Source organism: Etheostoma cragini, chromosome 4 (genome assembly GCF_013103735.1).
Source record: "Etheostoma cragini isolate CJK2018 chromosome 4, CSU_Ecrag_1.0, whole genome shotgun sequence".
In the NCBI taxonomy this organism is placed as follows: domain Eukaryota; kingdom Metazoa; phylum Chordata; class Actinopteri; order Perciformes; family Percidae; genus Etheostoma; species Etheostoma cragini.
Window position 1 is genome coordinate 14,427,842 of NC_048410.1, and position 15,019 is coordinate 14,442,860.

Here is a 15,019-nt window from a genome sequence, read left to right on the forward strand (position 1 = left end):
TCAGCCAGGATCTGATCTGGACTCCAAACAAACACCATCACAAGGACAGCAAGGCAGTCATCTTACATTGACAGACCTCTCCACAGGGCTGTGTCAGTAGAGGAGAATGGTTTAGTTTACACTTCTTATCCATTCTGGGATAGGGGGAAAATGCTTTGGCTTTTTTATATTTCTTATAAGCCCCGGATGCAGCGACAACGTCCTTGCAAAACAGATAGTGGAGATAGCGGAAGGGGAAGGATATCAGGCGCGTGAGAGATGTGCCAGATGTACAGCTTTATTCCAGCAATGTACATGCCTTGAGCCGGACTAGCAAGACAGCAGCTCTTCTTCTTCCTCAGGCTTAGGAGGTTCAACATGGACTCCAGGATACTGTATAACTTCTACAGGTTTACCATCGAAAATATCCTAACCAGCTGCATCACCACCCTCAACCATAAGGTTTTACTGACGGTGGTGAAATCTGCTCAGCGCATCCCCAGGACACAGCTGCTGTCCATGGAGGACTGCTGCACCCAGCAGTGCAGGAAGAAAGCCAACAGGATTTTTAGAGACCCCAATCACCCCAGTCTCAAACTGTTGAGGTACCGAAGCATGTGGTCAAGCACCACCAGGCAAAGGGATAACTTCATCCCGCGGGCCTCAAGCTCACCACTGCGACATTTCACTTACATCACACTGAACACTTTTCCTTCAAACTACCTATTTAACCTGAACACATGGCAGTTTACATACATATTTTTCATCTACCACAGCATTAGATTTCATAATATATTTATTTTATTCTAATTTTATGTGTTATTCTTTATTGCTATTTTAACGTCTGCACTACTTTGTGTTTTCTGTCTTGGATTCTTCTTTTTAGTGCATGTTTTCCCCTTACACATTTTGTTGTAGCATTGTTGGAGGGAGCTTCACAACAAGACTTTCATTGCCAATGACTGCTCCTGTAATTGTTGTGCATATTTAAGAGCTTTTAACATGTTTCTTGTTTTAAAACAAGTCAGCTGGGGAAAAACGTTTCAGCCAACTCATGTCAGCGTTGAGTAGCCAGCAAGTGTCAGCTGGTAACATCTGCTAGTTACAGTTTTCATTTCAGCAAGCATATTCAACATATTCCCTCTAGAAATGAGCAGCCTGCTTCTGTGTCTGTCAATCTTTTTAAAGTATTTGGAGTGGTAAAACTACCACTATTATTATTGTAAACAACTTTATGTGCCGTGTGAGAATGAAAAACTCGAGAGGCGTGGCAACAGTAACTAAAGTAACTAAGGAAGGTCAAGTGGTTAATGAAGCCAACAGAGAAGACTAGCTGACTGACAAAATAAACAACACTGCTTCATCAGAAATTAATTAATGTTAAGCGAGGGCTCTCACCTGTGTATTCCTCAAAGCACTCGCAGGTGTAGCCTCCCTCTCGGCTGCGACACACACCGTGAGCTCCACATGGTTTCGAGTAACAAAGGTCAATCTCTGTCTCGCAGTAGTCTCCTGTGAAGCCAGTGGGACAGCGGCAACGCAGCCCGGAGATGGGGTGGATGGGTCTGAACAGGATGGTATCTGATGCTACAAACGGCGCCAAGCTGTCAAACTTGAGAACAGACACACACTTCATGTAGTTCTCACACGGCTCCCGAAGGCAGATGTTGTCGTCAAAGGGAAGAACTTCCTGCGAGGAGATCTTAACGAGGAGGCTGCGGTTCAAGTACAGCCTCTCCTGGAGTTCCTCAGAGCCAAAAAACTCTCCTCCACCTCCAGTTTCAACCCCTTTCCCAGTCCTGTCCCCCCCTTGGCCAAGCCCTCCAGGCCGCTGGAGTCCCTCACCCAACACAGGCACAGCCACAGACAGGCTGACGTTGAGGATGCGAGCGCTGACGTCTGTGTCGTCCTGGATGTTAAAGATGACGACGTCTTCAGGGGCGGCGGAAAGGACGCGGGCCACGCCGTCCAGGAACTGGGCGAGCAGCAGGGAGAGGAAGTGCTCCTGGGAGGTGTTGGCCAGCCTCAACGTGATACTGTTGGACAGCATTTCATCGGTGATGATAGTGACTTGGAGAAGACACTGAGCTGACACTGAGTGGACACCATCTGAAAAAGACCACAGAGAAAGAGTGATTAACGTCAGAATGAGAGAAACTTTACTTTGTGTTTTGGAAGTGCTCTTAACTAACTGACCAACATAAGTCTCTTTTGTATAAAATTAGTAAGGAGAATGGTGAACCACTTCTGAAGTTGGAGGAAGATGGCTGGATGTACATTATCACTTGATGTACATTTTTTGTGACCTTGGATTTGTTTTACATTTTAATCATATGCTTTATGTATTTTATTATCTTTTTGTAATATGAGACTGTTAACATCAGAGTTTAGTAGAAGTCATATTTTTATCCAAAGCACTTAAAAATGTTAAACTCTGGACTGTGGGCTAAGATTGTTAACATTAAAGGCTTGTGATATTCTATATTTATGAAACAAATCCAATAATTAGATTAAAACCACCATACCTTGATTTTTTTTAAAATGCTAATTAATTTCCTAAAACAGCTGGGCACAGTAGATTTTAGCAGACATTACTGAGACAGGAGTAAATACTGTATTTGTTGGGGACTATTTTCAGAGGCGGATTAATACAGATCTGGTGCTGTAGTGCCAGCAGCAGGACGGTGTATGTAGGATTGACTCAAAACAAACTACAGTGCCCATGTTCATGAACATGTCATCCAGCATAAGGATGTGGCTCATTAATGTTACGCTGTAAACAACTGGGCTCTAGGGCACAGAGAAATAAGATACATCAGGCTATGGATACACAGACAATACTTAATGGGTTCAATACATTCTTGTTGTTGATAATGAAGTACTTAACAGCAAAAATGCCATAAAGTGTACACAAATTGACACTGTAATGGATATCAACACTTTTATTTACTCATATTCTTGCCTCAGACGTGTTTTCTTGTTGTTGTTTTTTGCTCATGTGCCAGAACAGATAACGCATGCCAAGACTAAGTGTATGTTTTCTTTCGATACATTCCAAGTTTCTAATCAGCAATTTCACGCCTGTATTCACAACTCCCTGCTTCTTTGCTTTGTCCGGAAGCAGAGATGCTGCTTAATTATACATGCTTCATACTCTTAGATTTAACGGTTACAGCATTTCTCAGCTCAGCAAATATCCTCTTTTATCTGGTTGTTTTGATCCTGTTATTGTTTTAACAATCTTCTATACATTAAATCCTTCGGCTATGACTGAAGACATGTAGTGTTTGTCTGCTATTGTACAGTAGCTATTGACTGTACAATACATTGATTCCCATGTTAGGCCTTTATCAGCCAAGTCAGACCTAAAAATGTAGATGTTGCTGTTGTTGCAAGGTAAACATACTTAAGCCTATGTACCCAATTTACAATGACTTTGTTAAGCTTATTTCTTGCTTGTTTTCCACTACTGTAACTACATTTACAATAAAAAAACAACAACTACTTATCAGCTGAAAGTCACTGACAGGAGCAGCCCTGCTCACTGAGGAGTAAAATTATAATGAAAACAGGCTTGATCCTAAATCATCCAACCACTATGAACACTAAGGGAAGTTCACTATGTTCCTAACAAGCACAAAACCTAGGGATCTTAATCCATTAAAGCTTTCAGGATGCTCTAAATCTAATAAGTGTGCAACAAATGCACAACTAAAGCTGGATCCTTCAGCTCTCTGCCCAGTGACAAGAAGTCACAGTTGTCCCGTAGGGGCATGACTAACAGTTTGCATTGCGTCTGTCCAGCTTAATATCTGGGGAGAAAAGTGCCATTAACACCTTATTGTTTCTGACTCAGTAATATCAGTTACACTGAAATATCTAGGGAAAGTTTACTAACATTAGCTTCAATACGCTACTGGTCATACCATACAATAAGGCTGTAGTAGTAAAACCCCTGAGTATAATTATCTGTTAAATGGTGGGTTGGATTGCTTGTGAATTTAACTTTTCATTTGTAATTGGAGGATTATGTCATTTAGTCTCTCAAAAGTTTTAAATTCTACTTTAAGGTCATAGTGAGACCTCAATCATTTTGTCTATCTCACTGCTGGCCTGCAGATTTCTCAAGAGCCTCAAGAGCAAACACAAAACGGACTTAATCAAATCAAAAGTGTCATGAAAACAAGCTTCCCTCCAAATTAATCAATGGGAAACTTTGTTTGGAGCTTCTGGACGCCGGCCAGAGAGCAGAACCTGCGAGCAGGACTCACACAAACAAACAGCACTGCCCAAAGTTACCAAGATCTCTGTTTTGGCACTGGGCAAGTTTAAACACAGAGTGCCAAGGGAGGGGGGGAGGAAGAGGAAGAGAGGGGGTCATGAAGGAAAAGAGACAGAAGCATGTTTGACACGGCTTTAATCCTTGTGCTTTCAGTCAAGAGCTTCCAGCAAAGTAATAATACAGGGCCTTAGCAGAGGAAGTGGGGGAAAATCAAAGTACAGAGACAAGCAGGGTTGCTCTTTTATTCACACTTTACTGTAAACACATACACACACACACACACACACACACACACCTGTGCACACAAGAAAACATTTGCATATAAGAGGGGAGAACATAACAGGAAGCCATGACAAAGGCAGAGCGGTTCATAGTTAGGGCTCTATTTCAAATAGAGGAGAAATGTACAACTTCAGATGCAACTGATGTCGATTGTATTCATTATCAGCGTATATGCTGATTATTCTTATAATCTTTTAATTAATCCTTATAATCAATGGTTCCAAACAAAGGGAACCTAAAGATCCCGGGGGTGGTTAACAGGATAAGCAAACATGTTCGTTGGTTTTATTAATTTCATGTTGGATTGTTTAACCTGTTCCTGCCTCAAATGGTTTTAGTCGATCACAATTTCCCAAAGCCTGAGGTGATTTCTCCATATAGCTGGTCTAAAACTCCAAACATATTCAATTGGCAGTCATCTTTTTAAATGACAAGTGAAAGCAATACTGTTTAGTGTTATCCCTAAAAAAAGATTTATCAATTATCAAAATGACTGTTTATTGACTAAATGATTCCTTGACTAATTATCTAAGCACTATTTACAACTCTACTTTCTGGACATTACCTAAAGGTACAATATTTAATATATTTACTGTAATAAATCAAAAAATGACCCCAATGATAACAGATATTCAGATATTACATAAGGTATTAAGGAAACATGTAAAGCTGAAATACTATCTTTGCTAGTATTTTCTCCTTTTGTAATTTCTGTTCCATGATGAACAGTGTGGCCTGTGTATTATTATCAACTACCCGGTTTGACAGCCAGGCCGGGTTGCCAGATATATACTTGTAAAATCGTAAACCCAGCGCGCTACAGCTGTATCGTTAGTACAGCCTCGAAAGCAGCAAACAAACAAACTGGATCAACGGAGATAGATTCTCCCCGACCTTAACATAAAACGGCATGTTTCTAACAGTTGCATGACCAGAGACATAACAAACCCGGGTAAATATTGGAGATAAATGTGAAAGATCGAGACAGTTTAGAGCCCTAAAGGATGCTGAGTTGGCTAATTTCCTCCTGAACAGTTAAGCATTAGCTTCAGGTTAATTTATCACCGCTACTAGGGACGGGCATTTTATGTAATTTCAACATTTGTGTACTCACATTGAATTATATAGGTATAGTACGTGAGTTGTTTGCATTTTAATTGAGACAATTGAGACACACCCAGTGAAGTGATCCCGACTTGTCCTGGCTAACCTTGCTAACCCTAGTAACTGCTAACGTTACCGGAGGACCAGGCCAGCGGGCCAAGGCCGTTTACAACGTTCAGTGTGTTCAGCGGTCCGTAGCCGACAGCAGTGAGTCATTTTAACCCAAGAGAGGGGGCTGTAAATGGGAAAAAGAGGACCGTGAGTTAGCAGTGTGTTTAACGATTGTTGCCGTAATTCTAAGCCAATAGTGTGTATTTCAGTCATGTGGAAAAAAGGACGGCGAGGTTGTGGAATGTTTAGCGGTTCCTACTGTAACTCTAAGCAAAAAACGTGTGTCTGTTAGTTGGGAACAGGTTTTTAGGACTGTCAGTACAGCCACCATCTAACGTTAGCGACTCCGCTGTGCTGTGGAGTAATGTCTGGCTATGTGAGACAAGTGTCTTGCAACATTGTTGTGGATGCTGCGGTCTCAGCCTGGTAACCAACGTGAACTTTGAGTCTAGGGAAGAAGGGGCAAGGGAGACGACTCTTTCCAGTATTTTGAATTTGTACTGCAGTAACTATTTTAAACACTGGCTGTCAGTATAACATATTGCACCTTTATATTCTAACTTTTTTTTAATTGCATTTATGGCAGCAAACAACAAATCATTTCATAAATCTGCTTAATATTTTTCTTTTTTTCAGGAAAAATGCCCATTTCTATTCCCCAGTGCCCAAGTTGACATATTTAAATTGCTAGTTTCATCCAACTGAACATCTTCTGTCCATTGACTAATCGCTTTGGGTCTCATTTTATTAGAAAATGTACTCTCTCACACTCCCACACACACACACACACACACACACACAAACACACACACACACACACACACACACACACACGCACACACACACACACACACACACACACACACACACACACACACACACACACACACACACACACACAAAAAAGGATCATTGGAATCAAGGTGAGTTTGACATGCAGTTACAAAATGTCTGTGAAAATCTAACAGTTTTATATATCATGGTCCTGGTTTAAGACAGAAGAGTGTTATGTCAGTGTTTAAACGGCCAAACCTCAAACAAATACTAATAATAATAATACTGACTGCTGTAGCAAGTTGTGTTATTACACTTTCACAACATTTTACTGACTGTAGACACTAAAATCCTTTCTAACTTGAATAAACAAACCAACAACAATCTTATCTCTCCTGCTGCCATTTTTCTCTTCATCCATTTAGCTGATATTATAACTGATACTCTGCAGCAACAGAAGCCATAAAACACACAGTTCTCAGTGAACAGCGGCTCTTAAAGGTTAGGCCACGTATAAGGACAGACATCGCCTTAATTACGTCCTCTGCCAATTCGCATTCTTGGTCGGGAGCTCGGGCAGAGATCCAGACGTAGACGCAGCGCTGGGAAACTGAACGCGAGGAGAATCTCCTCTGAAAGGAACCAGACCATCCTTCAAAGAGGTCATTCTCCATGGAAGGATCCTCCGCTCAAGAACCGAGGGTAAGCGGAGCGGTTTGGGCCAAAAAGAAGGAAGAGGGGGACGCTTAGTTGGTGATGGGACAAGGTGCCAACTCTGAAGTGTGACACTACTCTCAGCCCAGAGCCCGAGCCCCTCTGGGCCTCTAGGTGCCAGGAACGCTCACAGCTAGGAAGTGGCGCCAGGGAAAAGATTAACCACACACTGTAGGGCTGCCAAGACTGTGTACAGCATTGTAGGTATGTGTGTATGTGTGTGTGTGTGTGTGTGGTGATGTAGTATACATCATTGTACATTGAATCACTGAAGATGATAAAAACAGGCTTCATGACACTTAAAAAGCAAAGTCTGTATTATAAGGGGTTGTACTGTTAAAAGTGGTGTGGGATTAACTCCACGCAGCATTCACAGACCGTTCCCCAACTCGTCAAATACCAATGCCTTGTCACGGCCCTCAGCGTCAGATACTGGTGCACAAGACACCCACAAGCATGTGCAGCCGGACCGGCCTATATCTTTAAACTTGATCAAAACTGCATCAAAAAATAAATACACCAAAAAACAGTTTGTTTCTGTAGGTTGACCGTTTTCCCCTTTTAAGTTCACATCTTCCAGCATATAAACAGAATACTCTGAAGCTCTTTAGTCTAATATTAAATCAGACAGATGCAGAGCCACAAAATCCTACAAGACCTCTCCGACAACTAACAGGCATGTACACCAGCGGAGTCATTATGATTTACAGTCTCTCAGAGACGCACAGAGGCCATGTTTGACTGTAGGTTGAGGCCTCGCCACAGAGAACATAAATTATCAGCGAGGAGGGTTGGGAGAGGAGGTGTACAGCTTTTTATTTCTGAAATATTAATGAATAATAATTTTAACCATCAAGAAAATTATTAACAACAAATACTCCACTGACACAATGTTATATGACAACAGAAAGCATTTAGGAGTGCTTGCTATAAAGACACATATTGTCAAACTAGGATATAGTGATTTTTGTTTAAAGTCGACTAGGGATCTTAGTGGCCGGGATAATAAACTGCTGAGAGAGACAGAGAGACTGAGAGAACAAATCGCGGAGACCGGCCTAATTAGAGCACAAAGTTGCCGTCAAATCTCCCAGTTGAAGTCCCAGAAAATGTCAACAAAGTCATGGTGGATAAAGATCAGAAGGACCGTGTGACCAAATTACTGAAGACAGAGACATCACCCACAACAGCATGACAGAAACCCTGATCCTCTCTCTCAGAGCTTCGCCTGCACCAGTTTATGCTCTTCACTCTCTGTTTTAAGATTTTATTGGGATATTTCTGCCCTTTTTGTCTGTGCACAGAGGAGAAAATTAAAGACAGAGGGGAGAAGCTACAAATGTTGTAAGCCTGAGCTGAAAGCCATGAGTGTGTAAACACAAACTGTGTCCCAATGCAGGAGACAGTAACCAAAGGACACAGCGAATAAAGGTGTCACCTTCAGAGGACTGAAGGGTAGTGGGCTGAACCTGCCTCCTCCACTGATAAGTCTGCAGTGGATCCACTACGGCTTCAGCGCTGCCAGCAGCACAGAAAGCTAACGGAGCATTATAGGTCTTCATCAACTAAAACCAGAAAGCTGTATTCAAATGACTGGAAGTGTTTGGAGAACAGCTAGAAAGTTAGATAGTTAGAAAACTGTGACCTTCAGTTTACTAGTTTTCACGTAAACAAACAGTGCACCAGGCTTGTGATGAATCTACAGTTATACATGTGACTTACAATTCTCTATCACAGCATGTGTCTTCCTTAGAGGTAAACCTGGCTGCTCCGCCTCTAATGAGCAGGTTAAACACTGAGCCAATGAAAACACCTTCTAGTTATTGTGGGGAGGGGAAACACATTATAGACACTATAAAAAGACCATTTATCATCATGACAGTGGAGAGAAGATAAATAATCGCACTCAAGCAGTTGTCTCAAGCATCCATTTATCACACGTCTAACCGTTCCACTTAAAGAATGCCACAATCAAACCAAACCACTGTGTTAATTCTGTGATCCGGACTGGCCGATACTCCCTCAGAGGCAGCTTCTCTGCAGAAGTGTGTCATGACAAGGGGGAACCTCCGGGTAAGAAGGTAATGAGGTTGAGCAGAGCCTGTCTTAGTTGTTCACCATCAGTACACTACAGTATGTGCAGCACGCACAGAGTACTCACTACATCAAAGAGCGCAAAGTCAGGGTCCCATTTCCAAGATCAATGGGGAGATCATAAATTAAAAATCTCTTTGGAGGGAAAGGGCCTGCAGATGGGATTGCAGCCGCTCTAAACTTACAAGCTTTTAATGAGATCATGAGTCGGAATTGAGCATGCAAGTGGTCCTTTTTATTTGGTTGGTTGTTTTGGGACAGATCAGTAAAACTGGGCTCATATTTATTAAACTGCTAAGAATTAGATTTAAAAAGCTCACAGCTGTCTCAAGTGTACAAGTAACTTTCAAGAGAAGCTCTGGAGTAGTCACATGAATTCTCAGAGCCAATTAGACAGTAACTTTTACCCTATATCTGCTTAAAAGTTTTTTTTTTAATCCTTGCAATTTTCCAATGCAATTTTGTTTTCATTAAAAGTTCATTTCTTTTGTGTATAATCATTCATCTCCAACAGAAGTTAACATGTGAAATTAATAATAATAATGTAACACAGAGGGAAATACTGTGAGTGTTGAAGGGGGGTGCAGATAATTATTACCAATAAAATGCAGCTTTATTACGGCTGTTTGCATTTCGGAAGAACGCAAATGCATCCTATTAAATGTGGAAATCCAATTCCAACTTCTTTATTCTGAAAAACAGTATACAGTAGACTTTTAAAAAGGAAGAACAGCTGTCTATGCCAGGCCTCTGCAGTAGATATTACCAATAAAAAAAAACACTGTTAACAAGCTACTACAGTGCAAAACTTCTGACAACAGTGTCACGTTTGCATATTGCTGACAAACACTACACCACTGAGTCTACAGAAGGTCACAGAGAGACAACACATCCACGTTACACACCAACCACACAAAACACAGAGCTGTGACCTAAGAGTACAGTCCCTCTGGGGCAAACAACAGTTTAATTATTATTAAATACTCTGCCCTTGGAACAGCCTGAGAATCACACACATTAATTGCTCTACTGCTGTATGTGTGTATATGTGTGAGACCCTGACTAATGTATTACATGTTACTTCTTTCTGAAGTTCTGAACCTCAGCTGTGTTGTCACCTTGACATGTTTACAGCCAGTTTGAAACACAGGTGCTGGGACCCATCAACATGGGGCCCACTGAACTGTTACTATGATCTAGAGTGAACTCAGACAACACCACAGAAGACAACCAGAGCTGCAACTGTTCAAACACACTGTAACTTAAAAGAAAATGTGGTATTGCACTGGTGTAATGTTTGTGAAATACAGACTTTCCATGGAGTGTCATTAAGGAAAATGCCAAAAATATGATTACAAACTGACTTATACAACCAAAGTCATTTTATTGAGTGTTTTTTCTCTGCTGCTTTTGGATCTTTGAGGTTTCATGTGAATGGACTTCATGATTTTGTTCCACCTGATTGTGGACATACAGGAACAGAAAGCACCCAGCAGGGAAACAGGCTAATCCTCACCCTCATACCAGTTACCCAGCTGAGGTTCAATTAACACTCCAGTAAAGAAGAAAGAAAAGAAAAAATCAAGACGCTAATGAGGGCTGATATGGCTTAAAGACTGAGAGAGCAGACGTTTATCATGATGTTGGGGCTCTGTGGCTCAGCCCTCACAGGACAGTGTTTAAAATAGTCTCTTATCTGTTAGATCCAGCTTATCAGATTCCCTTTTCATTAAAACCAAGTGCACTATGTTTGGTTTAATTTAAAAGCTGGAATCTCGAGTCCTGGTGATCAAAAGGGATGCAGTAATATGTGGCTGGCCAGCTTGAATTAACCAGGACTGAAAGGTGAAACACGCTCAACTGCTGCCTGAATGGAGACTGATGACTGGTGTGGGGGTGGAGGCTATGCACTGCAAAGGGAGGGGCAGGTTTTTCATCTCACTACCCCTATACCCCCACCCCTCTCCGTGACCCCCCACTAGACAAGCAATGGCCAAAGCTGACACCCCACCACCACTGCACTCTCTGCATAAAACGCTCTCCCAGCAGGCCTCCTCCACCTACAGCTGCACACATCAGAAATCCAGACCAAGGCTCAATCAGCACAATATGCTTTCACTGAGGTGACGCGTCCAATTCTCCGAGCAAAGACCTAGCGACTTTAAACAGTTTTGACTAACAATCATTCTAAGTTAATGGTCAGTTGTATATGATGGACAGGCCTAACTAGTCATTTCATTAGATTGGATAGGTTTAGTTTAAAACGAGTCATTAGAAATATTGTAATTTTTAAAAAGGATGAAAGAGCAGGGTTTTTGTTTAAAAATTGACCTTATGGACATTAACTAGCATTTCAAAACAATTAACACGATTTAAACTTGAACATTTTGCCACTACTATTATCCAGACTAATTCAAAAACTATATTACATAGCTTTAGAAGCAATCTGCAGTAATTAGTAGCCTGGAGGGTAAAACATGTCATGAGAGCTGAGAAAACGTTAAAGCTTCTCTAATCACCAAAAACATTCTTCAACAACCTTCACTTGGGAAACATTTCAGAGCACAATGACAGTAAACTGAGGAGGATTTAAGGTTGATTTGGGATAAAAGCCATTTGGTTAATTGTTGAAGGAAAAGTGGTAAAAGAATCAAACACATCTGTAAGCCAACAGCTTGTGTGCAACAGAAAACTTAGTCGCAAATCTTACTCTCAAAAGGAGGGAATGGACAGCATGCTCAAACTCCTACGCAGCAGATTTGGTGTTATTGAGCACTGTTAAGGCCGTTGCAATTCCACAATGTGCAAATTTGTGTGTGTTCATTTGTTTTCAGAACAGAGAAATACAATAAATAAAAAAGGTCTCTGACCTTGTTTTTGAAATAATAATTAAAAAATATAACATTGCTAAAACTGGCTGTTTAATCTACTTATGCAAAGCAGTGACGTAGTGAGAACAAAGATCAGCTGTAATGATATCCACAACACAACAAAACCTAATTCCTTACAGTGCCTGTGAAGTCAATAAGGGAAACTGCTGCTGTAGCTCAATGTCAACTCAAGGATTTCAGTCCAGAGGAGTCCGAGCAAAACAACAATCCCTCTCCCGATTCCTCCATTCAGGACAAAAACTGACTACGTTGGAGAGAGGCCATTCATACTCATTTGCGGACCCTGCCACAACATCCCCTGATGACACTTTTTTGCTGAATGTGAAAACTACAAGAAGAGGACATTCCTCAGATTCTTCCTCTATAGTGAAGCAGCTTTAAGGACCTGAACTCCTCCGATCACAACATTTGCATATCAAAGGAAAACTGCTGTCAACGCTATAGTAAAGAAACATTAGCATGCAAAGATGTGACCAAGCACAGGGCTGTTATTCAAACACACCAATAGTCATTCAAAAGATATTGGATACCTAGCATCCAGCAGCACCATACTGACTTTCTTATTTATTAACAAGCTTTAAAACAGAGCAGGCAACAACTCCAGTCATAGTCTAGGTTTGATACCTCTACTAAAAAAAACATAAGGGCTATTATATTAACTTATCCTGACAGTTGAATGTTTGAACCCTGTCACAAGCAACTTATTTTTGATTATTTTTGAAAGATAATCAGGTACGGATAAACAACTGTGTTGAAAGTGAAAAAAACAACTAAAAGGATCCACCTGAATCTAAGTGAACAGTATAGTCACTCACATGTGACTGCCACCAAACTGGCACTGTAGCGCTCATGAAGAAACCATCTGTTTCGTTAGCCTCACGCATTCCTCTCAGTATTAGCCTAATATACCTCTCAATATATACCTATCAAACTACTGCACGTTATGGTTCTGACAGCTTAAGGCATATGAAACCAGATCCTTGTGAAATCTTGGATGCTTTGATACTAAAAGAACGCAATGTAGCATAAAGATAACAGGCTGTTAAAGACACATAATCTGTCACCTTCATTGAGAAATATGTACTTGTAGTCACATTCTGTACTAATTACTTTTATACTAGATACTAGACCAGTGGTTATCAAATATACCCCCACAGCCCTGTGATGAACTCTAGTACACCTAATCAACACCGGATGTCGTGTTTCAAACGTGTTTAACTCAACAGATTTGAAGCAGGATGTTATTTAACACTATTAAGTATATTAAAGTTGATATTGTTGATTATGTCAATGTTTAGGTCGGTTTGTTCAACTTTGCATTTGTACATCGAACTGCGTTTGGAGGGACCAAGATGGATGTTTCAACCATATCAATATTTTGTTATTCTTTTTACATTTATCCAGTATTTATTTATTTATTGTGACCATTTATACATTCGTTTTAGCCTTTTAGTTTTCTCTTCACACTCTCAATAGAAAGTGTTTTAGCAGTTAGAGCTAATTCAAAGTGTGATTTTTGCCACTGCAACACCTGCAAGTAAAACTGCAAGTACCTGCAAGTAAAACTGCAATTACCCCCTGAGGTCTATGTACCCCTGGTGGGGACTCACTGTACTTGAGCTTCATCATATGTGTTGGAAGAGCGTCTGCATTAGATCGTACAGTAAATAGGACAATTCACGGAAGAATAGCAAGCTTGGTCAAACTGTCGTGAACACGGCAGCACCGGGGGGAAAAAGTGGACACAAAGAGGGGCGGGAGCTCCAGACGGAGCCCAGTCCCATTGTCTGCTGGGATGGCGAGGACAATGCAGGACAACGCTGAGATATATGCAAGCACCACAAGACCTCACCAGCCCTAATCCCAGACATGATTTCCCCTCCTTGCCCCTAGATGATGTCATTCTCCCCTCCTCACCCGCACCCTCAATCCAACTCAGCTCCTCCGGAACTTCAATGCAACTAAGCGTAGAGGAGCGAGGCCCGCAGGAGGAAGTTCTGCTTATGAGAAACAGGGTAGTAGATAGAAATGGGATACCCTCTCTGAGCGCACCCGTCACAAATCAAAGAGCTTAAAGACGACACCATCATATCACCATGAGCTTTAACTCTCGGCCACCTTCAAACAAGAGGGCCTCTGACATCTGTCACATGCAAGAATAGACTATATCCTTCATATGGAAAGTTTCTATCTGCAGTCAGGTGTCGGCTGACTTGCTGCATGTCCTGTAAAAATGTTTGCAGAGTGAAAGCAGCGGGCAGGACAGGTCAGTGTGTCCCGGAGCATTACAGGACCAAAGAAATCTTTACATGCTTCACAGGAAAGACGGAGAGGGGGACAGTTCTTCTTTAGAACTTTATGTGCCTCCCCTCCCCCCCCCATCTTCACTCCACAAAAGAGACCTTACCCCTTGTCCCCACCCACAAGGAATTTCTCAGGCATTGCTAGGTTCACCATGACAACTGGGTGCTTAACAAAGCATTTCTCTTAGGCATTCTTCCTTTCACAGGGCAGGGGGGGGGACAACAGTCAAAGGAGTGAGAGACAGAGACGGGCAGGGGGTGGTGGTGGGGGGGGAGCTTGAAATGATGGGAGGGAACAGTGGAGGTTGCAGGGGTGAGAGCTATAGACCTGGGTAGATTGGAGGAAAATGGGGAATGATGACAAGCAAACAAAAAGACGGAAAGAGAAACAGGATCAAGGTTTTAGGTGATGTTAAAGAGTAAAGAAACAGTGCTACAAACATTCCAAGCGAGCCTGCATGTGTGACTAACGGCATCCAGGGAGG

The 15,019-nt window shown here is 41.6% G+C and overlaps 1 protein-coding gene across 2 annotated transcripts in view; it reads right to left on the reverse strand.

Moving 5' to 3' along the window:
- celsr2 (cadherin, EGF LAG seven-pass G-type receptor 2) overlaps nucleotides 1–15,019 on the reverse strand; it is a 59,343-nt gene that overhangs the window by 36,425 nt on the left and 7,899 nt on the right. For both annotated transcript variants that reach the window (XM_034869234.1, XM_034869235.1), the window contains exon 2: nucleotides 1,378–2,088. In XM_034869234.1, the coding sequence (XP_034725125.1) occupies nucleotides 1,378–2,088 (711 nt within the window). The remainder of the gene's footprint in view (nucleotides 1–1,377; nucleotides 2,089–15,019) is intronic.